The sequence below is a fragment of the Podarcis melisellensis genome (genome assembly GCF_964234715.1).
Source record: "Podarcis melisellensis genome assembly, chromosome: 5".
NCBI lineage: Eukaryota > Metazoa > Chordata > Lepidosauria > Squamata > Lacertidae > Podarcis > Podarcis melisellensis.
In genome coordinates this window covers 3,520,819-3,548,462 of record NC_138537.1, presented here as the reverse complement: position 1 = coordinate 3,548,462, position 27,644 = coordinate 3,520,819, and the positions used below count along the sequence as shown (strand labels likewise).

At 48.1% G+C, this 27,644-nt stretch overlaps 1 protein-coding gene across 2 annotated transcripts in view; it reads right to left on the bottom strand.

The window, feature by feature from the left end:
• Positions 1-19,198, bottom strand: part of TNK2 (tyrosine kinase non receptor 2) — a 110,684-nt gene extending 91,486 nt beyond the window's left edge. Inside the window, exons 1-2 of one of the 2 annotated variants that reach the window (XM_081910816.1) lie at positions 18,359-19,198; positions 5,540-5,818 (exon numbers count right to left, since the gene is read on the bottom strand). In XM_081910816.1, coding sequence (XP_081766942.1) covers positions 5,540-5,563 — 24 coding nt within the window. In that variant the 5' untranslated portion in view covers positions 5,564-5,818; positions 18,359-19,198. Of the gene's footprint in view, positions 1-5,539; positions 5,819-9,258; positions 9,367-18,358 lie in introns of those variants that run through there. The other variant, XM_081910817.1, reaches the window with a different exon arrangement.
• Between the last annotated feature and the right edge of the window lie 8,446 nt (positions 19,199-27,644).

The following is a 27,644-nucleotide window of genomic DNA, read 5'->3' as shown; positions in this document are numbered from 1 at the left end:
GGATCAGATGTTAAACAGGGTTGTGTTATCGCCCCAACTTTATTCATTATCTTCATTGCCATGATCCTACACTTTCTCAAAGGGGTAGAAATCATATATCAAACAGGTGGAAAGCTCTTCAATCTGAGCAGGCCAAAAGCAAAGAGGAAGGTTACCGTAACTTCCGTCATAAAGCTTCAGTATGCTGATGACAACGTAATGTGTGCACGCTCAGAGGATGACCTCCAAACCATCCTAAATATCTTCACAGAAGCTTACTAAAGGCTTGGCCTATCGCTCAACATCCAAAAAACCAAAGTGCTGCACCAACAAGTATAAAATAACCCCTCTGCAGCGCCACAAATCCAACTCAATGGTGTAACATTGGGAAATGTCAATCACTTCTCCTACCTGGGCAGTTATTTTTCCACAAGGGCCAACATTGATGCCCAAATCCAGCATCACCTGAGCTCTGTGAGTGCAGTTTTCTCCTGATTGAAGTGCAGAGTGTTTGAGGACGGGGACATTAGTAGGGAAACCAAAATGCTTATTTTACAAAGCTATTGTACGACCAACCTTACTGTATGCTTGTGAAACATGGACCATTTATAAAAGCCATCTCCAACTCCTCGAAAGATTCCAGCAATGGTGTCTCTGAAATTGTTTTCACATCACTTGGGAAGACAGGCGAACTAATGTCAGTGTACTTGAAGAAGCAAAGATCACCAGCGTTGAAGCAATGATTCTTCAACATCAACTTCGTTGGACTGATCATGTTGTGCGGATGCCTGATTATTGTCTTCCAAAGCAACTCTATTTTGAACTTTAAAATGGAAAGTGTAATGCTGGTGGTCAACAAAAGTGGTTCAAAGACTCTCTCAAGGCAAATCTTAAAAAATGTAGTATAAACATCGACAATTAAGAAGCACTGGCCTGTGAGCGCTCCAGTTGGAGAACAGCCTTGACCAAAGGTGTCATGGGCTTTGAAGATGCTCAAACTCAGGATGAAAGGGAGAAATGTGCTAAGAGGAAGGCATGCTTGGCAAATCCACACCATGATCAACTCCCGCCCAGAAACCAAAGTCCCCACTGCGGAAGGACGTGTAGATCCAGAACCGGCTTCCACAGTCACTTATGGACTCCTTGTTAAAACCTGCGTTTATGGAAGACAATCTTACTCGGCTACAAGTGATTACCAAAAAAGAAGAAGAACATGTGTATTCCTATAGTGCCCTCTAGTGGCAAGCGGGTAGGGGCGTGGGTGGAGCTGTGGGTTAAACCACAGAGCCTAGGACTTGCCGATCAGAAGGTCGGCGGTTCGAATCCCCGCAATGACGGGGTGAGCTCCTGTTGCTCGGTCCCTGCTCCTGCCCACCTAGCAGTTCGAAAGCACATCAAAGCGCAAGTAGATAAATAGGTACCACTCTGGCAGGAAGGTAAACGGCGTTTCCGTGTGCTGCTCTGGTTTGCCAGAAGCGGCTTAGTCATGCTGGCCACATGACCCAGAAGCTGTACGCCAGCTCCTTCGGCCTGTAAAGCGAGATGAGTGGCAGAAGGACATTACGAAATTTGTCTGGCAGGGCAAAAGGCCCCGGATAAAACTTAAAATACTAACAGATGCTAAAGAAAGAGGGGGGTTTGCCCTGCCGGACTTAAGGTTATACTATGAGGCAGCATCCTTCTGCTGGCTGAAGGATTGGTTTCTACTAGAAAACACTGATGTCCTAGATCTGGAAGGGTTTAACAATGCTTTTGGATGGCATGCATATTTGTGGTACGACAAGGTAAAGGTACATAAATTGTTCAAGAGCCATATTGTCAGGAAAGCTTTGTTTAATGTCTGGACTAGATACAAGGACTTATTTGAAAATAAGACACCGAGGTGGTTGTCACCAACGGAGGCGAAGACCACCAAAGTACTTAACATGGAGAGTGGTTGGGCTAAATATTGTGAGATAATAGAAAAAGTTGGAGATAATTGGAAGCTGCAGAGTTTAGAAAAAATAAAGGACAAGGTGCGAGACTGGTTTCTCTATGCCCAAATTCAAGAGATGTTTAAAAAAGATAAAAAGATTGGTTTCCAGGTGGAAAAATCAAAATTAGAGACAGAACTACTTGAACCTAAGACGAAAGTGCTCTCAAGAATGTATAACTTGCTGCTTAAATGGAATACACAAGATGAGTTAGTTAAATCAGCTATGATTAAATGGGCTCAAGACATTGGTTACAACATCATGTTTGAAGACTGGGAAAGGTTATGGAACACCGATATGAAATTCACGGCATGTAGTGCCTTGAAAGAAAACATTATGAAAATGATATATAGGTGGTACATGACCCCAGTCAAACTTGCAAAGATTTACCATTTGTCTGATAAAAGGTGTTGGAAGTGTAAGGAAGCTGAAGGAACGTTCTTTCACCTCTGGTGGACATGCCCGAAGGTGAAGGCATTCTGGGAAATGGTTTATAATGAGTTGAAAAAGGTATTTAAGTATACCTTTACTAAGAAACCAGAGGCCTTTCTCCTGGGCATTGTGGGCCAGAGAGTGACAAAGAAGGATAGAACTTTCTTTTTATATGCAACTACAGCAGCAAGAATTCTATTGGCTAAATATTGGAAGGTACAGGAGCTACCCACGCTGGAAGAGTGGCAAACGCAGCTGATGGACTATATGGAACTGGCCGAAATGACTGGCAGAATCCGAGACCTGGGAGAAGAGGCAGTGGAAGAGGACTGGAAAAAATTTAAGGACTATTTACAAAAACATTATAAGTTATGTGAATGTTGAGAATTTGTTAAGTTTTTAGACAACAAGCTTCAGATTTCAAATTTTTGATATTGCTGAATTTAAGTTCTGATGATGAAATGACTAAAGTCTAGGGTAAAGTTTCTATATTGAGGACTGTTGGAATTGTGAACTAACAATATTTCCCCTAAACCTAATATACAATTGAGGAAAGTACAAAACACAGGAAACAAGGTATTAATTTGCTGTAACTTTATTTTATTGAAAAAGATGCAGGGGATGGAAGATGTGGGGAAGTCCAGTAGATCATGAAAAATTGTTTTGTAAAGTAAGATCTCTTTTTTTGCTTATAACCTTTTTCCTTTTCTTTCTGTAAAACTGCCTTTGTTGAATAATTGACGATGTATCTGACCTTGGAAAAAAGCAAATAAAAACATTATTATAAAAAAAAAAAAAATAAAGCGAGATGAGTGCCACAACCCCAGAGTTGTCCGCGACTGGACCTAATGGTCAGGGGTCCCTTTACCCTTTTACTAGTGGCAAGCTGGGGTGAGCAGCGAGTGCAGGACATCCCCCTGGAAACTGTTTTGAATACCAGTTGCTGGAAACTGTAGCAGCGATTTGGTGCTCAAATCCTGCTTTTGGGCTTCCCTGTGGGGCTCCTGGTTGGCCACTGAGAAAACAGGATGCTGGAGTAATAAGGCCATTGGCCTGATCCAGCTAAAGGGTTTTTCTCCCACCCTCTGTAAGCCCGTCCCTCCCCATCCTCTGTGCCTGCTGCTGTTGAGTCTGAGCAGGGAGAAGGAGTGACTTTTCAAGCCATGCATCTTGGGTTTTATAGGAATTATTCTCTCTCTGCTGATGTGCATAACATGGGGAGATGAAACCTGCTTTTTCAAGGGGCCCCTCTTGCACGCAGTAGCGATGCCCATAAAATGCCCCCTTCTTTGTCCCCATTTCCCCATAGGGTGGGGAGAAAGAAACAGTTTGCTAGCTCCATGCTTGGTGCTTTGGGAAATGACGGAAACAATGTCCTTGAGCAGCGCAACGTGCAAGGGATTTCGGACAGGTGGGTGGGGCAATTCACCTGTCAATTATGTGACATCATAATGAGGGCATGTGGCTGCCATATGGGTCCCGCCCACCGGTCGCATTCTGCCCATAATGCTGATCCTAATTAGCATCTGACTTGCGAAACGAAAAAGAGGTCTTCCCCCTTTATGTAGGCAATGCTGAGTCACTGAGTACCAGATAATGCACCTCCTTCATTTTTGGGGGTTGGGCTAGATGACCCCTGGGGTCCCTTCCAATTCTACAGTTCTATAATTACTAAGTTCCCAAGAGATGGAGCAACGAGTTGGGGAAGCCAGGTTTCAAATGCCACCGCTGCTGGGCAGAGATCAAATAAGTCTTGAGCAAGCCACACACAAGCCTGCTGAAACTTTCGTTTTCTGCCAGCCTCAATGACAGGTTTCCTGAAAACGGCTTGCACACTCAGGAAACCACTTGCGCAATTCACCACCTGGTTAGATGCCATGCTCAGAAACATACGCAGCAGCCTATGTACTTAAAGGTAAAGGTACCCCTGACCATTAGGTCCAGTCGTGAACAACTCTGGGGTTGCGGCGCTCATCTCGCTTTACTGGCCGATGGAGCCGGCGTTTGTCCGTAGACAGTTTTTCCGGGTCAAATGGCCAGCATGACTAAGCCACTTCTGGCGAACCAGAGCAGCACACGGAAACACCATTTACCTTCCCGCTAGAGCGGTACCTATTTACCTACTTGCACTTTGACGTGCTTTCGAACTGCTAGGTTGGCAGGAGCAGGGACCGAGCAACGGGAGCTCACCCCATTGAGGGGATTCGAACCACCGACCTTCTGATCGGCAAGCCCTAGGCTCTGTGGTTTAGACCACAGCGCCACCCGCATTCCCCAGCCTATGTACTTATTCACCAGTTAAAACAAGAAATAAATAAAACCTTAGAGGTCTTAACTCTGCACCATCCAATCCCCTCCACAAAAAAGCCATTGAAAGAATTTTTCTATTAAGAAAAACCTAGACGCTACTTAGCAGTTCCAGGTTTGATGGTCTCAACTCAGAGGACGCGCTAAAACCTCGGGAGGGAGGAAATAAGCTCCTGGTTCTCAGTGAGGCGGAAATCCTGTGTCTGAGCTGTGCAACTTCAGAGCAAGTGGTGTGTGTGGCGGAATCCCTCCCCTAAGCACACCAGGGAGACATTTAGCCTAGAATCCATCTCCCTGCTAAACAAACAGGCCCTCAATCACCTGAACCTGCTTTTAAAAAATAATTTAAAAGGTATCAGGCCCTGAAGATGCATTTCCACTGTAACCATGTCTGGACTTTTCTTAAACGCGACTGGTCTTTATTGTACAACCTGGAAAGTCATAGAATCATAGAGTTGGAAGAGACCACAAGGGCCATCGAGTCCAACCCCCTGCCAAGCAGGAAACACCATCAGAGCACTCCTGACATATGGTTGTCAAGCCTCTGCTTAAAGACCTCCAAAGAAGGAGACTCCACCACACTCCTTGGCAGCAAATTCCACTGTCAAACAGCTCTTACTGTCAGGAAGTTCTTCCTAATGTTTAGGTGGAATCTTCTTTCTTGTAGTTTGGATCCATTGCTCCGTGTCCTCTTCTCTGGAGCAGCAGAAAACAACCTTTCTCCCTCCTCTCAACATTGATCAGTCCTAGGCTAGATAGCCTAAGTTTGCAATCCTATGTGCAGCTACTTAGAAGCCCACGAAGCTCAGCAAGACTTACTTCTAACCCACCTACGATTGTTTACCTACCTGAGGCTGTGTTATTTGGGTCATCTTCTTCCTCTCAATCCCAGCGTTTTCTCTCTCTCCAGAAGGCTCTGGAAGAGAAGAGTCAGTCCTTTGGTTCTCCACCTTCCCTTACGGCTTGCTTCTTCTCCCTCAAGAAAGGATCGACCTGGAGCAGGAGATCTACTGAGAGGAGGCCATCTAAGCACCCAGCTGCTTCAGACAGTTAGAGTCACCCTCAGGCAGAGGATCCCAGGATCCCAGTTATCACAGGGTGGTCCATGGAGGTGAGTCACACCCAAACTGCAAGAGGACGGAGAAGACAGGCGTCAGTCATCAGAGATTTCCTGTCTGGAGCTGCAAGTGTTTGAGGCAGAACAAGAAGTGGCTTCAGCAAAATATGGGGTTTCGTATTTAATAAAATTAGAGAATCGGAGGACTGACTCTCTGCTCTGTGACACTTTAAAGCTTTTAGCTTCAGTTTTCTCCTTCCCCAATAATTCTCCCCCAGTCTTGGTTTCTATTTTCTACACAGACAGTTGGCCCCTGTTTTCCCCTCCCATGACAAATGGCCATCTGTCAGGGATGCTTTCGTTGTGATTCCTGCAACTGAAGCTAAGCAGGGTCTGGTGTGGTTTCAAACTGGATGGGGAACCTGCATGTTGAGATTCCTGCATTGCAGGGGGTTGGGCTAGATGACCGTCAGGGTCCCTTCCAACGCTACAATTCTGAGATTCTAGGATATGTGTCCACTCAGCCACTCTGGTCTGTGGAATCTGCCATGTCATACCCATTTGCCGGTTGAAAACCATTTCACTGCATTGCAAGGTCCCAAATGCTGCAAGCGTTTCCTCGTGGGGGAGGTGCTCAATCATTTGGGTGACCTGATCCTAGTCACACAGATGCCCAGCCTAGCAACCGTCTTCCCCAGCCAACTCTCAGGCAAGGTCAGGATCCGGCCCTCCTCCCCCTGCACTTGGCTACAGCTAAAGGGAAAAGCCAGCGCTTCCTTGGCCTGCGAAGAACAAGAGAGTTATTGTTGCTAATGGGGGACGCTGCTGTGTGATTTCTCGTGAGTAGAGCAGCTCAGACCTGTAGGAGGGCAGATTTCCCACGCCCTGTCGCTCCAACCCTTTCCTCCTCCAGCCAGCCTGCCAGTAGCTCTGCTTGGGAACATTTCGGGAGATCTGAGAACAGAAAAACACTCCGCTCCGAACATCACCCAGCAAAAACAGCTATTCCCAGGGCGATAGGATACGATACGATAATCTTTATTGTCATTGTCCCATACAGAACAACGAAATTGAAAAAATCTACATAAGACATTCAAAAACCAACAAGCCAGCTATCCCCACCTGGTTAGCCCCCTAAAAACTCTGATACCCCATTTTTAAATACAATATACTCCCATAGAGACTCCTTATACTGCGCTTAAAACCAAAATCGCATTTGGATAGAAACTGTTCTCAGACGGCTAGTCCTAGTCTTTATAACCCGGTGGGACGCGGGTGGTGCTGTGGGTTAAACCACAGAGCCTAGGGCTTGCCAATCAGAAGGTCGGCGATTCGAATCCCCGCGACGGGGTGAGCTCCCGTTGCTTGGTCCCTGCTCCTGCCCACCTAGCAGTTCGAAAGCACGTCAAAGTACAAGTAGATAAATAGGTACCACTCCGGCAGGAAGGTAAACGTTGTTTCCGTGCACTGTTCTGGTTCGCCAGAAGCGGCTTAGTCATGCTGGCCACATGACCCGGAAGCTGCACACCGGCTCCCTCGGCCAGTAAAGCGAGATGAGCGCCGCAACCCCAGAGTCGGCCATGACTGGACCTAATGGTCAGGAGTCCCTTTACCTTTTATCTTTACCTTCTTCCAGAAGGCAGAAACTGAAAGAGATTATTTCCGGGGTGCGCACTATCCTGTGCTATCTCTGCAGCTTTCTTATGGCACCTGGAAGCATAGATTGGATCCAAGGTGGGAAGAGTACACCCAGTTTGCCTCCAGCTCTTCTCCCTCGCTCTGCCTTCGCAAACCCTGGATACAGAAAACTTTTTCTCCCTCTCTCCTAACTCTACAAATCAGGGACATCTCATGAAGCTGAATGCTGGAAGATTTGGGACACGTGAAAGCAAGGACTTCTTCATGCAGAACACAGTTAAACTATGGAACTCCCTGCCACAGGAGGCCACCAACCTCAATGGCTTTAAAAGAGGATTACACAAATTCACAGAGGAGGAGGAGAGGGCTATCAAAGGCTGTTAGTCATGGTGCCTATGCTCTGGTCCACAGTTGGAGACAGAAATGTTTCTGAATGCTGGTTTCTGGAAACCACAGGAGGGGAGAGTTGCTCTTGTAATTTATTATTTCTTCTTTTTCTTTTTTATTGGTTTTCACATATTACATTACAATACAGATGTACCAAAGCCAACACCATTTCTTCCGCATATATTTACATTTACATTTTCTCAATCCATCGTATTATTCTTTTCTCCTTCCTCCCACGTCCCTCCGCCCCCGCTCGATTTCCTCCATATTATACAATTTACAATAATCTTTGCATTCTACAATCTTCTCAAATCATCTATATGTTCTTATTATCCTTCCTTACTCATTTTTCTTCCATCTAGTACTTCACATTTCCACTCCTTTTTTAATTTTTGATTCGACTGATTTCTTATTATAGAGGTTAATTTTGCCAAAATTAAATATTCATCTAGTTTACAAATCCATTCCTCCTTTGTGGGTATAGTTTGTGACTTCCACCTGGCAGCAATCTCTATTCTAGCAGCTGTACTTGCATATAGAAAAATTCTCTTCCCCCCCCCCCATGGTCTCTCTTCATCTATCAGTCCAAGGAGATATGTCTCTGGTTTCTTTGCTATTGATATTTTCAACATCTTCTTTAGTTCTTCATGTACTACTATCCAAAATTTATTGATTTCCTCACACCTCCACCATATATGTATTGTTGTTCCTATTTCTCCACCACATCTCCAACAGAGGTTGGATTTCAATTTATATATCTTTGCCAAGTTAACTGGCGATAAGTATCACCTATAGAACATCTTTACAAAATTTTCATTAATTGTATATGAGGCAGTAAATCGTATATCCTCTCGCCAGAGTATCGGGGAGAGTTGCTCTTGTGCTTGGGTCCTGCTTGTGAGTTTTCTATTACAGTGGTACCTCAGGTTACAGACGCTTCAGGTTACATACGCTTCAGGTTACAGACTCCGCTAACCCAGAAATAGTACCTCAGGTTAATAACTTTGCTTCAGGATGAGAACAGAAATTGCATGGCAGCAGCAGGAGGCCCCATTAGCTAAAGTGGTGCTTCAGGTTAAGAACAGTTTCAGGTTAAGAACGGACCTCCAGAACGAATTAAGTTCTTAACCCGAGGTACCACTGTGGTAGTAGTAGTAGTATACCGCCTATACCCACAGGTCTCAGGGCGGTTCACAAGATAAAATCACAATATAAAAACATAAAGTACAAAAATAAAAATAAAAACAAGAACAAGAACAACCCAATCATTCCTCCAACTTGAAAGCATTTTAAATGGGCTTCTACTCGGCCACTGGCCTGATCCAGTTCTTCATTGTAGGTTCAGCATTGCAGGCAGAAATTCAGGTGGGCAGTGTGACCCAGTGGTTAGAGTGTCAGACTAGAACCTGGAAGATCAGGGTTCAAATCCCCACTCAGCCATGAAGCTCACTGGGCAACCAGTCACTGTTTCTCAGTCTGGCCTACCTTACAGGGTGGTTGTGAGAATAAAACAGGCTGGAGGAGAACCTTGCAGGCCGTCTTGGGCTCCTTGGAGGAACAAGGGGGGATTAAATAAGAGAGGCTTCTGCTGGATTTCTGAGGGCAGGAGAAAAGCAAGTGAATGCTAACTCATAGGAACATAGGAAGCTGCCGCCTAATATCGAGTCAGATCATTGGCCCATCAGTACTGTCTACACTGGCTGGCAGCAGCTGTCTGGGATTTCAAACAAAAGTCTCTCCCAGCTCTACCAGGGAGTGAACCCAGTGTTAGAAAGTCATATATATAATCCAATTGACAAAAAGCACCTTAAACCTAGGTTACAGTTGCCCCAATGGAATGTCTAGGCACCTTTTTTGTCAATGAAGATTATTATTATTATTATTATTATTATTATTATCCATCTCATTTCTATACTGTTTTATATTTGAAGGGGGGAAATCCAAAGCAGTTTAGCACCCATTAAAACATCAAATAAAAAGGCGAAAGATTTCTACGATCTGAGGAGAAGCCAGAGTATATCTGAATATCTGAAAAATATATGTGATGTACAGACAACGCTTGTTGGTTTTGAAGAGACTCTGTGAGATAGTAAGAAATATTGCAAAAAAGAGAGTAAGAGGAAAAGGAGTTGGGAAAGGCAATATCATGTTTAGAAATGAGTCAATAAATAGAAATTTTATGAAAGATTGACAGAGAAACTGAGAGAAGTCAAAAATTGAAGAATGAGTGTAAAATAATTTGTTGACTGTATAAAATTTGTTTGGAAAATGAATAAAAATTATTTGAACTTGGTAGATCTCTTGAAAAAAACCACATCAAATAAAACAATCCTTCAAGGGAAATATTCCAGATCCTTCTCTTTTTGCTTTCCCCAGTCACCAGCCCAGCACCCAGAGATTTCCATGCGGCCACAACTGGACCTGTGCCAGTTGCAAAACGCACCTGGCTGATTTCTAACTCTGATTTGAAACTGGGACCTTCTGCCGGTGAGCCACGATCCATCGCCAAATCCTCTTCCCCCAGCCAATGTACCAGATTCCCACGGGTGACCCTAAGCCCCCATCGCTGCCTCCTGCAACTTTGGTTATCAGCAGAGAGTGGGAGAGAGTGATTAACGGAACAGAACAGAACAACCAAATGCCGTTATCGCCAGGGCCTTCCTCCCTCGCTGATTGTTTCTTTTCGAAGCATCCGGGCCAGGCGGGGGCCCTGCCCAAAGCCTGGACAGAATGGGCTCCGCAGAAGATAAGGCTCGGATGCCAGCTTTCCGGCAGGGGCTCAGCCTTCCCAGGCCGGGGGGTACCCTCTAGATGTTGGCGCTGCCAATGGGTCAGGGACAACAGCAGCCATGGTGCAGGAGCATGGGGAGGGCACCAGGTTGGGGAAGGCTAACTCAGGCTCTTCAGGCCTCGGACATAAGATCTCCAGGTTGATGGACTATATGTAATTGACGGAAAGGACTGGCAGAATCCGAAACCAGGGAGAGGAGTTGATGGAAGAAGATGGAAAATTTAAGGTTTATATATAGAAATATCGCAAAATTAATGAGTGATAGAAAAATGGCGGATTGATATTTTATGGATTTAGCAGAAATGTTATAAGGAGTTAAGCATATATAAGTATTTTAGTTTTAATGTTAAAATAAGGTTAAAAAAAAATTGGTGAAAGGAGGGAAAGTAAAGTTACATTATACTGAGATAAATTACAGAACAAAAATTGGAAAAGATGGAAAGGATTTGCTGAAATAGTTAATCGAATTAGAATACAAAAAAGGGAGGTGTGAGGAGGTCAAGGAAACAAGCAAATGAAAGATAAGTTGGGAAGATTAGTCGTGTTTTTTGTTTTTGTTTTTGTGTTTCCCCCCCCTCCTTTTTCTCTTATTGTGATGTGTTGTTTTGCTTTTGTTTAATATGGTATTATTACTCTTATTTTGCTTTTTGTAACCCTTAAAATTTTAATAAATATTATTTATCCAAAAAAAAAAAAAACTCAGGCTCTTCAGAAGAGTGCCATCAAGAATTCTTTGTTGTGCCCATTTCCACAGCTGAACAATGAGTGGCTCACAACATCATAGGGAATAAAATGCAACACGGCTCAGGATCTCAATACTGTACCTTAAAGACTGCCCTTCCCCATACGAACCGACTCAGACCCTGAGCTTGTTATCTGGGGCCCTTCTCAATGACCCCCATCCCAGAGAGTTTCAGAGAACGGGGCCTTTTCAGTGGTGACTCCTGAAGCGTATGTAACCTGAAGCGTATGTAACCCGACGTACCACTGTATGTTCATAATGTTGTACAATGCCCTGGGATGTTTGGATAAAGGGCGGTATATAAATTGAATAAATAATCACATTAATTTCAAGATAATGTGTTAGGAGTCACAAAACAGAGCGCAGATGTCCCAAGATCATCTGCACCAGCCTTCCCAACCTGTTCCCCCTAAGATGTTGTTCAGCTGCAGCTCCCATCGCCCTTCACCATTGGCCAGCCTGGCTGGTGCCCATCTACATCTGGAGGGCAACATCTGGTTGGTCTCCTCCAACGAACCATGGCTCTCTAGCACCGTTAGAAAAGAGCCTTTCCATTCCTGCTGCCCTGGCCTCCTTTGGCAGGAAGGGAGGGGTACAAATTCTACATCATCATCATCATCATCATAATTATTGTCATTCCTAGCCCTATTCAGTGGGCCAATGGCCTGATCCAAAAGGCACTTCTTACATTCTTGCAAGGCCTTCGGGAATTATGCCAAGGGCAGCAAATGGCAAGGTTTTGGACAGATCATAATCCACCCCACAATCTTTTGTCGAACGCCAACAGGCAAGTTCTGGTTTTACAGAACTTACTGTATTTTTCGCTCTATAAGACGCACTTTTTCCCTTCAAAAATTAAGGGGAAATGTGTGTGCGTCTTATGGAGCGAATGCAGGCTCCTTGGCTTCAACGATAGCAACGCGAAGCCTCCGAAGCGCAGAGGGAGCGCTGCCCCCGCGCTCTGGAGGCTTCGCGTTGCTTTCGCTGAAGCCGCCTGAAGCCCCTGGAGCACAGCAGGAACTCCCACTGCGCTCCGGGGGCTTCAGGCAGCTATCCGCAAGCCTTCGGAGCGCAGCGGGAGTTCCCGCTGCGCTCTGAAGGCTTGCGGATAGCCGCCTGAAGCCTGGAGAGTGAGAGGGGTCGGTGCACACTGATCCCTCTTGCTCTCCAGGCTTCGCTTTGCTGGAGAGACGCTGCACAGTTTTCCCTCTCTGTGTAGCGCCCCTTAAGCGAAGTGGGAGGAGAAATGGAAGGGGCTTCGTTTCTCCTGTCGCTTCGCTGAAGGGGTGCTGAGCAGAGAGGGGGAGAATTTATTTTTTCCTATCCTCCCCCTCCTATGGTCCAGTGCATCCTATGGTCCGGTGGGTCCTATACAGCGAAAAATACGATAGCTGTGATCCTTTGTCCTGACTGCTCCTCCTGCATTGCACTTTTCCTTGGCAGAACGGCACCCAAAAAAACCTCCCACTTTGTGCCATTTCTGGACCCCCGAAACGAGAAGCTCCCCTGCCAGCAATCTGCCTCTCTCTTTGGAGGCTCACCAAAGTCGCTCAGCACTTTCTCAGGCACAGCCGCCTCCGACCGCCAGCCTGGATGTGGCCCAGAGCACGGAAGGGGAAACAAAGGGAGGAAAAGAAAAGAGAATGGAGAGGAAATGCTTTGGGGCACCATCTGCACAACATCTGGAGACCCAGGAGAACAGAAGGGCTCTGATCAACAGGAACCATGTGTCCCCCTCCCCACACAACATGTTCCAGTGGCGCCACGTTGGGTGGGATGTGGGCTTGTGTGAGGTCAAAGCACATTGCTGTGGGGGGAAGAAAAGCAGGCTTAGAATCATAGAGTTGTAGGCTGGGAAGGGACCCCCAAAGGTCATTCAGCCCAACCCCCCTGCAATGCAAGGAATCTCAGCTCATGGCAGGTGGCCATCCAAGCTCTGCTTAAAAACCTCCGAGGAAGGAGAGCCGCTTCCAGGCTTCTCGCTGTGGGATGTGAAACACAAGAGCAGTCAAGTACAACATTCCTAGAGTGAACATGTTTACACATGGGGAGGAATGTTTGTCCAGCCAGCAGGTAAACTTCCTGTTTCCCTCTGAGCTGGGACAGACTTCCTCTGCATGTGACTAGAGGTGGGTGTGGCCTCACCTGTGCAGGTAACGACAAAAGCACAGGGCAGGGCAGCCATCTCTCTCTTTTTGACTACATGCATCAAAGAAGCAACATCTGCTTAGCCAAAGATGCTCTCTTCCAGCCAAGAGAGGACAAAGGGACTGTCTTCTTATGAGATAGTTTCCAGGTGTATGTTACTTTTCTAAGCTAAGTCTGCCTTCTGGGATCCTATTGTGAACAGAATGATGTGTGAGTAAACCTTTTTATAGGTGTCATGTCCTATCTTTTATGAGGGAATAAGGGGGAAATACCAGAACAGTTATTATAGAGGCTTTAGCGAGCCTGAGCAAACGCATCCGCTGCGAGTTTAAAAAGGGGAATGTTACTCTGCTAAATTGTGAACTTGTTTACACAAGTTGAAAAGGCTATAATCGAACAATATACCCTCTGCTGCATCCCTGAACATTCCCACACTCACTATTTCATGGGTGAGATTCCAGCACAAACCAGCAAACCTTTCTGGAAACCAAGCCATGCGACAAAGGCTGCCCCCCTCCCCATGATATTTTTGCGGGGAGGCTGGTAAAATTCAGGCTAGGCAATGTTTCTGTTAGAAGGATTTGTAGCTGGCTGACCATCCAAAAGCGTGCTCAGCAAGGGGTCTTCATCACCCTGGGGAGAAAGTGACAAGTGGGGTGCTGCAGGGTGTTGTTCGACATTGTTATATAACTGAATGAATTCAGGGGAAGCCCATCTGGGCTGCATCAATAGGAGTATAGCATCTAGATCAAGGGAAGTAATAGTGCCACTGTATTCTGCTCTGGTCAGACCTCACCTGGAGTACTGTGTCCAGTTCTGGGCACCACAGTTCAAGAAGGACACTGACAAACTGGAACGTGTCCAGAGGAGGGCAACCAAAATGGTCAAAGGCCTGGAAACGATGCCTTATGAGGAACGGCTAAGGGAGCTGGGCATGTTTAGCCTGGAGAAGAGGAGGTTAAGGGGTGATATGATAGCCATGTTCAAATATATAAAAGGATGCCACATAGAGGAGGGAGAAAGGTTGTTTTCTGCTGCTCCAGAGAAGCGGACACGGAGCAATGGATCCAAACTACAAGAAAGAAGATTCCACCTAAACATTAGGAAGAACTTCCTGACAGTAAGAGCTGTTTGACAGTGGAATTTGCTGCCAAGGAGTGTGGTGGAGTCTCCTTCTTTGGAGGTCTTTAAGCAGAGGCTTGACAACCATATGTCAGGAGTGCTCTGATGGTGTTTCCTGCTGGGCAGGGGGTTGGACTCGATGGCCCTTGTGGTCTCTTCCAACTCTAGGATTCTATGATTCTATGATTCCATCCAGTTTGCAGATGACACCAAACTGGGAGGACTGGCTAATTAATACCTGAGAAAATAGGATCAGGATGACCTTAATCGGTTGCAGAATTGGGCCACATGTAACAAAATGGATTTAAATAGAGACACGTGTCAGGTTCTGCACTTAGGCAGGAAGAACCAGGTGCACAAACACAGTGGACACTCGGGTTGTGAACGTGATCCGTGCAGGAAGCACGTTCGCAACCCGCAGCATCCACAACCCACAGCACCACCTCTGCACACATGCGGCTTGCGCTTCGCGCTTCTGTGCATGCGCGACAGCCGAAACCCGGAAGTAACCCATTCTGGTACTTCCAGGTTTGGCATAGTGCGCAACCCGAAATCGCGCAACCCGAAGTGTCTGTAACCCGAGGTATGACTGTATAGGATGGGAGACAGAAGAATGTGTGAAAAGGATCTAGGGGTCTAGGTGGACCACAAGCTTAACGTGAGTCAACAGTGTGATGCAGCAGCAAAAAAGGCTAATGCTATTCTAGGCTGCATCAACAGAAGACTAGTGTCCAGTTCAAGGGAAGTAATAGGACTGCTCTATTCTGCCTTGGTCAGGCCACACCTGGAATACTGTGTCCAATTCTAGGCACCACAATTTAAGAAGGACGCTGACAAGCTGGAAGGTGTGCAGAGGAGGGCAAGCAAGATGATCAAGGGTCTGGAAACCAAGCCATATGAGGAACGGTTGAAGGAGCTGGGTATGTTTAGCCTGGAAAAGAGGAGACTGAGAGGAGATACGATAGACATCTTGAGGACTGTCACATGGAGGAGGGAGTTTTCTCCTGCTCTGGAGGGTAGGACTCGAACCCATGGCTTCAAGTTAGAAGAAAGGAGATACAGACTAAACATCAGGAAGAACTTTCTGACAAAATAAAAAAAAATCCTTCCAGTAGCACCTTAAAGGTAAAGGTAAAGGGACCCAGTCGCAGATGACTCTGGGGTTGCAGCACTCATCTTGCTCTGAGCCAGCTTCGGCTGGGGAGGGCGGGATATAAATAAAATTTATTATTATTATTATTATTATTATTATTATTATTATTATTATTATGTATTGGCTGAGGGAACTGGCGTACAGCTTCTGGGTCATGGGGCCAGCATGACAAAGCCGCTTCTGGTGAACCAGAGCAGCGAACAGAAACGCCATTTACCTTCCCGGCAGAGTGGTACCTATTTATCTACTTGCACTTTGACGTGCTTCCGAACTGCTAGATTGGCAGGAGCAGGGACCGACCAACGGGAGCTCACTCCGTCGTGGGGATTCGAACCACCGACCTTCTGATCGGCAAGCCCTAGGCTCTGTGGTTTAACCCACAGCGCCACCCGCGTGGGTCACCTTAGAGACCAACTAAGTTTGTTATTGGTCTGAGCTTTCGTGTGCATGCACTACTTTCTGACCGTAAGAGCTGCTTGGCAGTGGAACAGACTCCCGCGAGAGGTGGTGGCCTGTCCTTCCTCGGGGGGTTTTAAGCAGAGCCTGGGTTGCAGTCTGCCAGAGATTCTTCAGCTGTGATTCCTGCATTACAGGGGGTTGGTCTAGATGTCCCTTGGGGTCCCTCCCAAGTTCTCTGAATCTATTCCCCAAGCCACAGGTCCTAATCCTCCCTTTGCCCTTTCCGCCAAGGACACAAGGCAGCTCAAGAGGCCAGGCAGCTGGGTCAACCTGGGAGCTAAATGCAGGAATTTAATCCATCCCGCAACTGAACTCTCAGGAAGGCAGCGTGACTGCCAAGCCATTTACAAGGGCATAGCGGCTCTGAAGAGCTCCCACCAGCTCCCACCTTCACTCACTGCAAGAGCCATCACAGAACTTACCTCCCCACAGGCAGGAGGACCCTGACAGGCTACATTGGAAGTCACAAGAGCAGGGTGACTGGGCCTGGAACTGGGACACCCCAAATCTAAGACGCTTAAAGAAAACCAAAATAAAATCTGTACCAGGGACAACAAAATTCTCAACTCTTAGCAAAGCAGCCACCTGCTCTTGTTGTTATTTTAATTGCACAAAACAATGAGGACTAACCACTTGACTTTTCTCCCTTTCTAATTTCAACCTGAAGCTTATGCCAAAGTCCAAAATCCGCAGGAGCAAGAGGCCTACTGCCCTTTATCGATTGCCAGTTGACACGGGTTTCGTGCAAATAAAGTTCAGGCAACTCTCTCTCCCTCTCAAAAAATAAATAAATAAAAGAGAGACAAAGACTGGGCTGCTTTAGTTGAGATTCCTGCATTTCTCTACAATTCTATGAAATCTTGAGATCGCCGCTAAATTGCAAGGGTTGAAACGGGCCTCTTGATCTAATTTGCCCAGTCAAACACAGGACAAGGCAGCCCACCATCGCTTCTTCAAACGCCATCCCTGTTCACGCGTGAAGTAGGGAGAGAAGTCTCCAGTTTTCATACTGGAAAGGGAGCCTGGGGAGAAGGAGGCAAACTGCCCTGCTGGGGAGGAGAACAGGGAACGCAGGTGGAGAGCAATCAGGCCTAGTTTGGTCCTGTGGCTTGGCTCGCTTGCTTGAGTGCTCCGGAGCTATCAGTAGCCAGGAATCCTCCTGCGCTACAGAGCAAGGAGCTACCGGTATAGCCACACGCTGTTCAGGGGGAAATATGCAAGCATTTCACAGAATCTTAGAATTGCAGATTTGGAAGACACCCAAATGGTTATCTAGTCCAATGCAACGGGGGAATCACAGCATTTTATGCCACACAGGCAGGGTACTTGGGACTGGCGCATGCCAAATCTAAGATCCATAAAGAAAAGGAAACCTGTACCAGAGACAGCCAAATTCTCTTAGCAAAGCACCCACATGTTGCCAATGTTAAATTGTGTATAATGAGGACCAACAACTTTTTTCTCATTCCAGTTTCAAACGGAAGCTCATGCCAAAAGCCAAATTCTGCAGGGGCCGGTTTGTGCAGCTCTTGACAGGTCTGAAACAGGCGTCTTCATCTACCAGCCTGCCCGGAAGAAGCCCACCCTGGTGCCCCTTCCCCAACCTGGTGCCCACCTCAGATGTTTCTGACTATGACTTCCCCCCAGTCCACTTTCTGCTACCCATGCAACACCCTGTGGACTCTGTGGACACCACAAATCTGCCTCTACAAAGCAGTACGTTTATCCGTTCCAAGACAGAACTGTTTATGAGAGAAGAGAAGCAGTTTGTATGGGGGGGGGTTAGGAGGAGATACAGGGTCTGTTCATCCCCCTTGCAGATTATTTGTTAGTATAAGATGTTCTTCCGTACTGTTATAATCCACAGAAATTCGGAGAGCTTTCCAAACCCTCCTTTTACAAGTAGTTTACAAGGTTTTGCGCTCGTGTTGCAAGCCGTGGAGCCAACATTTCATAAAATATCATTTAAAAGCACCCCACAGGAACCCACTTCCTTCCTCAACAGGCTGTAGATATGGCTTCAGTCAGTCCGATCTGACCGACGCAACCTTCAGATCAGAGTATAGTGAGCGATTGCCTGTTGCCTGAACAGACAAGACAAGGAACTCTACACAACAGGGGGTGGATCATTCAGGGCCCCCCCCAATCTCCCCACCGGCATTTCACTTACCCACCAAAGCCTCTGCCTTCCCTTGCGGCCCTTTATCTCCTTGTCCTGCCATGGAGATCCCACATCTGCTCTCCAGCAGAGAGAGGAACGAATTCCAGAAATTGCAGTGTGCACACTCTGTTTTGCTGGGCTGGCCAGCTGCCGCCGCTGCTGATCTTACACGCCAGGAGGCCCGAGAGAGTGTTGTTGACACACGCAGACAACCTCTCTCGGTTGCTTTGGCTGCTGCACACTGGCAGGGACCATGCGCTCTCTCGTGGCCGCACGCTGCCAAGGCGGCTGCTCAGGTAGAGCTGCTGCTGTTAATCCGGCAAACAGTGAGATAACATTGTTGTGGCTTTCCAGAGCAGGCAGAGACACAGGGAGCTGTTAGGTGGCCAGGCTGGCAACTCGCACACTGCGCAGAACTCCACGCGAGGAGGACATCAGGAGCAGCTGCGGCAATCCACAGGACCACACAGGGATGCTGAACATCAGGGCTGAGGTTTACGACCCATCGTGAGGCCCCCCCTGCTCTCTTTTGCATGGCACACTGCTGGGAATTTGCAGAGCCAAGATCTCTGGCGGAGAAAGAGGCTGCTGATGGATAATCCAGATAAAAGCAGAGGGGTGAACAAGGCGTTTGTGATGCACCGCAAGGGCTTAAGACTTCATGCAACTTCTAGGAATTTGCAGGGATTCGTGTTTCCGCAGGGAAGACGTTCCTGCAGTAGGTTTAGTCCATGCAGAAGTAGGAAGAAACACACACAGAACAGCTTGCAATACACAGTGTTCAAACTTCCAGGACTTGGAGCGGAAAGGATGCACAGAAGGCCAGGAACGGCGGGGAAAGCTGCGCAAGGAGACTTGTGGATGAAAGAAAGGCGATGGCAAGGGTCACTGAGCCCAGGCAGGACCTCTCAGCAGCCTCTGCCACAACGGGAACAGATTCTGCCCCCTTTGCAGCAGATCCAGGGTCCTTTTCGCAGGGAAAGCCGAGAGCCCCTCAGTTTTCAAACCGGCCCTGATTGAGCATTCAGGGTCCGCTGGCCTGGATCTTCTGGGAAGGGGGGGTCCTTTCCTTGGCAGCACCTTCCTAGCCCTGCAGGGGCTGCCGCCTGCCCGCGTTCCCTTGCCCTTCCTGCAGCCCCCAGCCCAAGCCGCCCAGCTCCTGCCGCTGCTCCTGCACCCCCCGCCTCAGCCCCCCCACCTCCTGCACCCCCTGGCCCAAGCCCCCTTCCTGAGAGGCTGAGTGCTGCACCGCCTGCCGGACCTCCTGCCCCTCGGGCTCAAGGCCTGGCGCTGGGCTCACATCCCTCTCGCCATGGGGCTGGTGCTGGCCCCACAGGCCCACCTCCTGGCCCAAGCCGGCCCGCCCCTCCTGCTCCTGGCGGCCCCCCAGGCTCGGGCCTTCCTCCTCCTGGCCTGCCTGGCCCAGACCTTGCTCCTCCAGCAAGCCTGCTCCACGCAGACCCCCAAGCAGCTCCTCCTGCTCCCCCTTCTCCTCCCAGACCTCACCCAAAGGCGGGTGCTCCTCTTCCACCCCACAGCGCTCCGGCCGCTGGCCAGCTGACCCTTCCTGCACTCCAGCGCCCCTTGCCAGCCGCCTCTCGCCTGCCCACTGGACCTGCCCCGGTGGCTCCTGGGGGGTCCTCACCCGCTTCTCCCCCACCCCACTCTGCAGCCACTCCTCGCCCTCCTCCTGCTCAGCCCCAAGGCCCCCCAGCCAAGGGCCTCCCCCTGCCCACCCCCCAAGGGGCTCTCCTCTCCCCCTGGCTTGACTCTGCTCCTGAACCCCGCAACGCAGCACTTCCTCCTGCACCCCCGCCCCCAAAGCCTCCTCCTGGACCCCCACCGCCAAGCCCCACGCCTCCTGGACCCCCTGCCCCAGTCCCAGCGCCTCCTGCTGGCAGCAAAGCCCTCGCCTGGCCCGCACCTCCGGCCGCCGGATGGCTCAAGGGGGAGCCGGCTCACCCCACCGAATGCTCACCTTGGGACACCTGACCCCTTCTTCTCCAGCCCCACAAACTCCCTCTCCTGCTCTGTCACCTGCGCCCCGAAGTCTCCCCTGTTCCAGCCGCTCTTCCTTTCCCCGACCGGCCCCCCGGGCGCTCCGTCCGGCCCCCCTCTCCACCTTGACGCCTGCAAAGCGCCCTCCTTCCTCCTCCAAGCTCCCCTTCTAAGAGTCCCCCCGCAAAAAAAAACCACCCGCTTTCCTGCTCCCCAAAAAGTACCCCCAAATTTTTAAAAATCAACTTTTCCCCCTCGATCGCCTTTGCCAGCAGCCCCTTCCTCACTTTGCGGGCGCGCCCGAGCGTCGCCCTCCCCGCCCGGCCGCGGCCTCTGCGCCACCCGGCCCGGCTCGGCTGGCCAAAGTCGCCCGGAGCGTGGGTCGCCTTGTTCCCTTCGCGCTTCGCTCCGCCTCCGCCGCCTCCCTTAAAGGAGCCTCGGCTCTGCAAAACAAAGGAAAGGGGAAAGTGGGGGGCCGCGGGGCGAGCGGGCAAGGGAGGGGGGTCCGATCACGGAAAGTGGGGGCGCCGAGGGCCAGGGAGAGGACGGAGAGGGGTTGGCTCAAGGGGTCTCTCTTCTGCGCCCAGGGCGCACCGAGGCGGCCCGGGGAGAGCTGGAAGGAAGGGGTTAACGTGAGTTTGTGCCCAAAAGGAGGGGGTGGGGTGGCAAACCTCCCCCATTCATTAAGTCACTGCCCGGGTTATGTAACAGGCGGCGATGACTGCGCAGACCGTCGGGACAGGCGAAGGGCGAGCCCCCGGAGGAGGAGGAGGAGGCGGCGGCGCCAGGCCGGAGTGGTCCAGCCATTCCTGTATCCCCGCATCCTCCGGCCCCGGCGAGACGCGCACTTGGGGCAACTCGCCCCCCGCCCACTCCCACCCCTAGGATGATGCCGACGGGGAAGTTGTTGACTGGTCGCCAATAGCTAATGGCTCTTTGGGTTTTGGATCCAGATTTCAAAGGCTTAAGGGGTTTGGGGGCGCGCCGTGAATCTTAACAGGGGCTGGGGGAGCTCTCCATCCAGGCGCGAAACGGCGGCCTCCAACGGCCAGACCGCAAAAGTTTCGATTCACCCAGGATGACCTTTCCTGCCCCGTGTATTTTATTACGTCTACTGTTTTTAACATCTTGCTATTAATCGCTGTTTTTTAAATTGATATCTTATATTACTGTATTTTTGGTAAACTGCTTAGAGGCTGTTTGTTTTTCATGGAGCACTATATTATTTATTTGATACATTATATCCTGCGCTCCCCTACCCTAAGGGCAGCAAACAGCAATTAAAAAAAAATCTTTAAAACGTTTTTTAAAAAACAATTCCAATCCAGTAGCAGCCTGGAAAATATCTCAGCCTTGCTAAATAAACATGGATACCTGTTTCAGTTAGCACCTCACAAACATGAATAGTTTTCAAGGTGGGGGTGGGGAGGTCTTTAGGGAGTGGGAGTCGATAGATAGAAAGATGATAGATAGATAGATAGATAGATAGATAGATAGATAGATGATAGATAGATAGAGATAGATGATAGATAGATGATAGATAGATAGATAGATAGGTGATAGATAGATAGATAGATAGATAGATAGATAGATAGATAGATAGATAGATAGAGATAGATGATAGATAGATAGATAGATGATAGATAGATAGATGATAGATAGATAGATAGATAGATAGATAGAGATAGATAGATAGATAGATAGATAGATAGATAGATAGATAGATAGATAGATAGATGGATGGATGGGTAGGTAGGTAGGTAGTCAGTCTCAGTTCAAATGTGATGATTCCCGAAAAACACCAGCATCTCTGGCCGACTCAGAGAACAGTCCTATACCGAACAAGCCAGCCATTTGTCACCCTCTTGCCTTCTAGATGTGGTTGGGCCCAAGACCCCCATCAGCTCCATCCAGAAGAGCCAGTTGCCAGGAATGGTGGGGGGTTATGGTCCTCCATCACTGGAAGGGTCAAAGGTCACCCATCCTTGATCTAGAAGATCTTGCCCCATAATGCCAATTTTATTCCAGGCATTTCCAAAGAACTCTACAGACACGATGACTAGAAGCTTTCGGCACAGTCCAGCAAACTTTCTCCAGTCCTGGTTGAAATGAAGGGGACTCGAACAGAATGACTAGTGTGCTCTCTCACAGCTCTCATTCATTTTAATTAGGCTTGTGCAAGTGATCTTCCCATTGCAGCATGCCCATTTCGCTTTTACAAAAACATCCCAGACTTCACAGCCTTAGGATTGTGTGCACATTAACTTTTGCATTGTCTCCAGTGTGCTCCAATCGCTGTTGTTTGAAGCCAAGTACGCACGACATTATCCGTAATCCACATCAGTCCTATAGTTGCTTGAAGAATACTCCTGTTGGGTATGTTTTCCTTCAAACTGGCTTGCCTCCGAGTTGAAAAGGTAAGCCACATTCCCTCGGCAGTTAAGCCGAGGTGTGTGCATTTGAGACAGCTGTTGCACACGCCTAGATGACGGCTTTATGAATAGGAGTATGGTGGGGTTGCAGGTTTGGGGAAACCAAACAGGTCACGCGCATCAGGTGAAGACATCCCCGTCCCGATCTCCAGTGTGCATAACATTTTGCAAATGCAACTTTAAACGCACTGCGTTTTAAGCCACTAATGTTTACATAGCCTGAGTGATACGCCGTAAGGCTTTCCACAGAACTGCAGGTGGATTGAAAAGCCTTGAGTGCTGCACTCTGCCTCTGTTATGGAATTTCTCACGAAGAGGAGGCATTTATTGCAACAGCCTCTGACTCCCTAAGGGGGGGGGGAAACAGAGCAGGAATGATCTCATTTCTGTGCCCAGACTTGCATCTGCTGTACGGATGAAACCTGAACCGTCTCGTTCAATAACTTAATCTGGTCCCACTGCTCCAGAGGTTTGGCTGCAAATCAGTCCAATTCCCTGGAAAGCACCTCCTCCTGTGCTGAAGGGGTGTTGTTGTGGTTTTTGTTTGTTTGTTTGTTTTTGCTAAACTGGCACAGCAGGTGTTCTTCCACATCCTAAATCTGTCCCCTACTCTTAATCATTATGCCTTGCAAATCAGGGTATCAGATTCCTCGTCTGCCCTCCGTGTCTCTGCTTTCTAGCTCTTCTGTGTGACATCACTCGGTGGCACTTACACAACTGTCTAGGTTTGCATGCATGCACCCCTCTGTGGGCCTGCACCCCTCTTTAGAGACAAAGCTGCACTGGCTCCCTCTGGAGTACAGGATCAGGTTTAAGGTGATGGTTTTAACCTTTAAAGCCCTATACGGCCTAGGACCCTCGTACCTACGGGACCGCTTCTCCTGGTATGCACCGCGGAGGACCTTACGGTCTTCAAACAAAAACATCTTGGAGATCCTGGGCCACAGGGAGGTTAGGCTGGCCTCAACCAGAGCCAGGGCTTTTTGGGCTGTGGCTCCGATCTAGTGAAATGCTCTGTCCCAAGATACTAGGGTCCTGCGGGACTTGACATCTTTCCGCAGGGCCTGCAAGACAGAGCTGTTTCACCAGACCTTTGGCCAGGACACAGCCTGACTCCCTCCTTTGGCAATCCTCACAGAACTCTAGCCCAATGGTTGCCATTAATCTGATTTGAATTAATTTTATAATGAAATGATTTTAGAATGTTGTATCATTTTATTGTTGTTAGCCTCTCTGAGCCCAGCTTCAGATGGGGAGGGCGGGATATAAATACAATTTTATTATTTATTATTATTATTAAAGACAAAATGGGATGCGAACTAAACATGATCAATTTCAGCAGCGCAGCTAAATTAACAAAAGGTTTTTGTGTGATATATTACTTACAATCTGTCTGTTCTGTGCCTTTCGCTCCTCAGTTTCATAGGGTAACCCCCCAATTTATCTGCTTGTTGCTAAGGTTTATGATCCAGCTTTCAAACAAGTTGGTTCAGGGCACCTAAACAATATATTATTTCAAAGTGCAGTGAAATGACTAATGCGTAAACATAAGTTCAGTGCAGCATGTCTCTTAAAGCAGCATGAAAATAATGCATGCAAAGAGAGAACAGATCGACAAAGGTTTTAAGAAGCCCTCACCTGGCACTGGGAAGACATCAGAGTGGGTGCCAGGTAAGCCTGTTCGGGGAGATTTTTCCAAATCCAGGGGCCACCACCAAAAAGACCCTTTCCCTGGTAACCACCCATTGGAGCTCAGATGGCACGGATAATCAGAAAAGGGCTCTGGCGGTGATATCAAAGTACAAGCAGGTAATCCTTCAGATATTTTGGCCCCAAACCAGGAAGATCACTTTGATAAGGACCCAGTCCTACAAAGTTGTTTTGAGTGCTCTTTGTGAGCCAGGGGACAGGTCATAGCATAATGGGAGGGCATCTCTTTGAAGGCAGAAGGTCAGAGGTCCACCCCCTGAGCTCTCCAGGTAAGGCTTGGAAATGCTCCTGCCTAAAATCCTGCCAAGCTGCCGCCGGTCAGTGCACGGTAGACAATGCTGCGTTAGATGGATCAATGGTCTGACTCTGTATTAGGCAGTTTCCTCTGTTCCATCTCCATTGTCACATCCTGACAGCAGAATGCCCTCCTCCCAGAGTCTTGGGTGGCTATAACCCTTGTGAGCTCCTGTTGCCTGGTCAAACCTTTTCTCTCAGGCCTGGTGTTCGCTGGTGCCAAAATTCTATTCTGATTTATTGCTCTTTTACTTGGGATGGTTTAACGGATGCAGTTTTATTATACTGCATCCGTATTTTTATTTATAAAATTCTTTATATGCCACTTCTCATTAAAAAAAATTCTCAGACTGGTTTACAGCAAATTGTACATATGATTAACAAGTTAAAATCAGAAATCATCTAACTATTGTGGATAGATGTATTATTATTTTCTGAATGAACCTGCTCTGCACCCACCTTGAGAATTTTTGCCTGGCTGGAAAATATCATTGAACTCTGATAATGCCTGTTCGCCTGGAAGCAAAACAGAGAGGGGTGTGTGGATGTGTGTAGAAACTATCCTACTGCACAAATGTAAACTTCGTGTTCATTTCTCTGTTTTTCCTTTTTGCCCCCTCCCCCAGCATGCGGCCCCCAGAAAGTTGTCCAGAAGGGAAGAAGGCCCTCAGATTTTAAAAAAAGGTTATCTACCAGAGGCTTGCAGTATGGAGATTGCACAAAAAGGCTCCCCCCCCATGCCTTGGGGTCAAAGGCACCACTAGCAAACCCAACCACTGATAATTAATTTTCACCTGGAAAATAACCTAAGGTTGTTGTGAAGATGAAATGGGGAGGAACAGAACCGTGTATGCCACTTTGAGATACTTGGAAGTTAAAGGTGGCATAGAAATGTAATAATAAAATAATAATAATAATAATAATAATAATAATAATAATAATAATAATAAAGCATTTCCCCTTTGCAAATGCCTTAACTTTTTGCTAGAAGTGGGGAAATGTTTCCGTGAGCAGTGCTGCAGTGCCATCTACAGGACAAAAGGTGTTAGAACATGGCATTCTTTTCTTTCGTCTGTACAAAGCACCTTCTACAATGGGGAAACAGACTAGGAGCCCCTAGATCAGATGCCCTCTTAGTCCGCTCCACAGACAACTCTTCTCAAAGTTTCATCTCTTTGTGAGACTCAAATGTGTCACTGCCAGGAGTACCGTCGGGCTAGACAACCTTCCCCAAACTGACGCCCTCCAGATATTTTGGACTACAACTCCCAGGATATAGACTGGTTGGTGGGAATTACAGTGCAAAGCGTTTGCAAGACATCAACTTAGTAAGGTTACTGCAAAAAAAATAATAAGCATGGGTTTACTCCAATTTTAAAACAGCTGCTCTGGCTGCCAGTTCATTTCCAGGCCCAGTTTAAAGTGCTCATGTTAGATTAAATGACCCAGGCCCCAAATACGGGAAAGACTTTCCCCTTCCCTACAGACCCTCTTGGGTGTTAAGATCAGCAGAGGGTGCCCTCCCAATTATTTCATTTCATTCAGTCATTCCATTTTGATCCCACCTTCTTCTCCAAGGAGTGCAAGGTGCTGCAGCTGGTTTTCCAACAACCCTGAGAGGTAGGCTAGCCTGAGCAGCAGTGATCAGCCCAAGGTCACCCAGCAAGCTTCCTAGCCAAGTGTGGATTTGAATCCTGACACTCTTAACTACTACAGCACACTGGATTGTTTCACCATCCTCAGACGTTTGGGTCTGGTGACCCCTAAGTCGTGGAACTCCCTCCCGCCAGAGGTGGATCTGGCAGAGCTCCTAGAGGATAATGAAGATACAACTAATTACTGCTTGGGGTGTATGTTCTTAGCTACCTGATTCCTGTGTAAGTTGTTTTGAACTGATTTTAATACCGTTTTGAACTGTGCTTTAATTGTTCTAACCTGCCCTGGGACCTTAGGGGGGAAAAGGGTGAGTAATAAATCATAGCAACAGTATATGGGCATGGCTTAGAAGCTATGCCAGGATGTGGGGCAGAGCAGCAGTGGAAGGCAAACTGGTGTCTTTCCGTTCCAAACATTTCACAATCCCTTTTCCCCGTCGAGTGTAAAAACCGAGAGCTGGGGCAAATCTAGTTTCACCTTCCAGACCAAAGTCCTGCAAGGTGAACGCACATTGCCTCAGGCCTCCCTACAGTCCTAAGGAGTCCCTTTGGACATCTCCACGCCCTGTGATCTAGCCTGTCGGGTCTCAGATTTGGAGCAAGCCACAGAGGAGCAATACGGCTTGGCACATTGGCCTGCAACTACCCTAAATCCGCCAGAAGGGGCTCTGCGAGGCTGGAGATGGCTCTGGGCTGCCGCACCGTCTGTTCGATAGCTGCGAAGCTTGTACGTGCAGTCTGTGCTGCTGGTGTGTAAGACACAGCCGGCTCAGGACAGGATCACAGCTCCTTTTATAGCAACAGCTGCTCCAGATGCCGGTGCAAAGGAGGGAAATGTCACACTGCAAGCCGGAAAAGGGACCTTTCGTTTACATGTTGTGTTGACCCAACCAAACACCACCTTGGCATGAGGTTGCAAAAGAGCAATCAGTTTGCCGTTGACAAGGTTGAGGTAGGGAAGGTGGAGGGGCACGTCCTGTTGTTTGCACAACCAGCCATTGTGCAACACTGGGCCTGTCGTCCTCTGCCTGATCATGGCGCTGCCTTGAGAAGGTGGGTCTGCCAAACACTTCGCTTGCGAGGAGCATCATCCTAGCCTTAGACACTCTCAGCCCACATACAGGCCCTAAAACATTTGGCTAGTAAACAGGGGCCCTTGCTCCCAGGGGCACATGAGTAACTCACTCACACGCCTTTCTTTGCAGG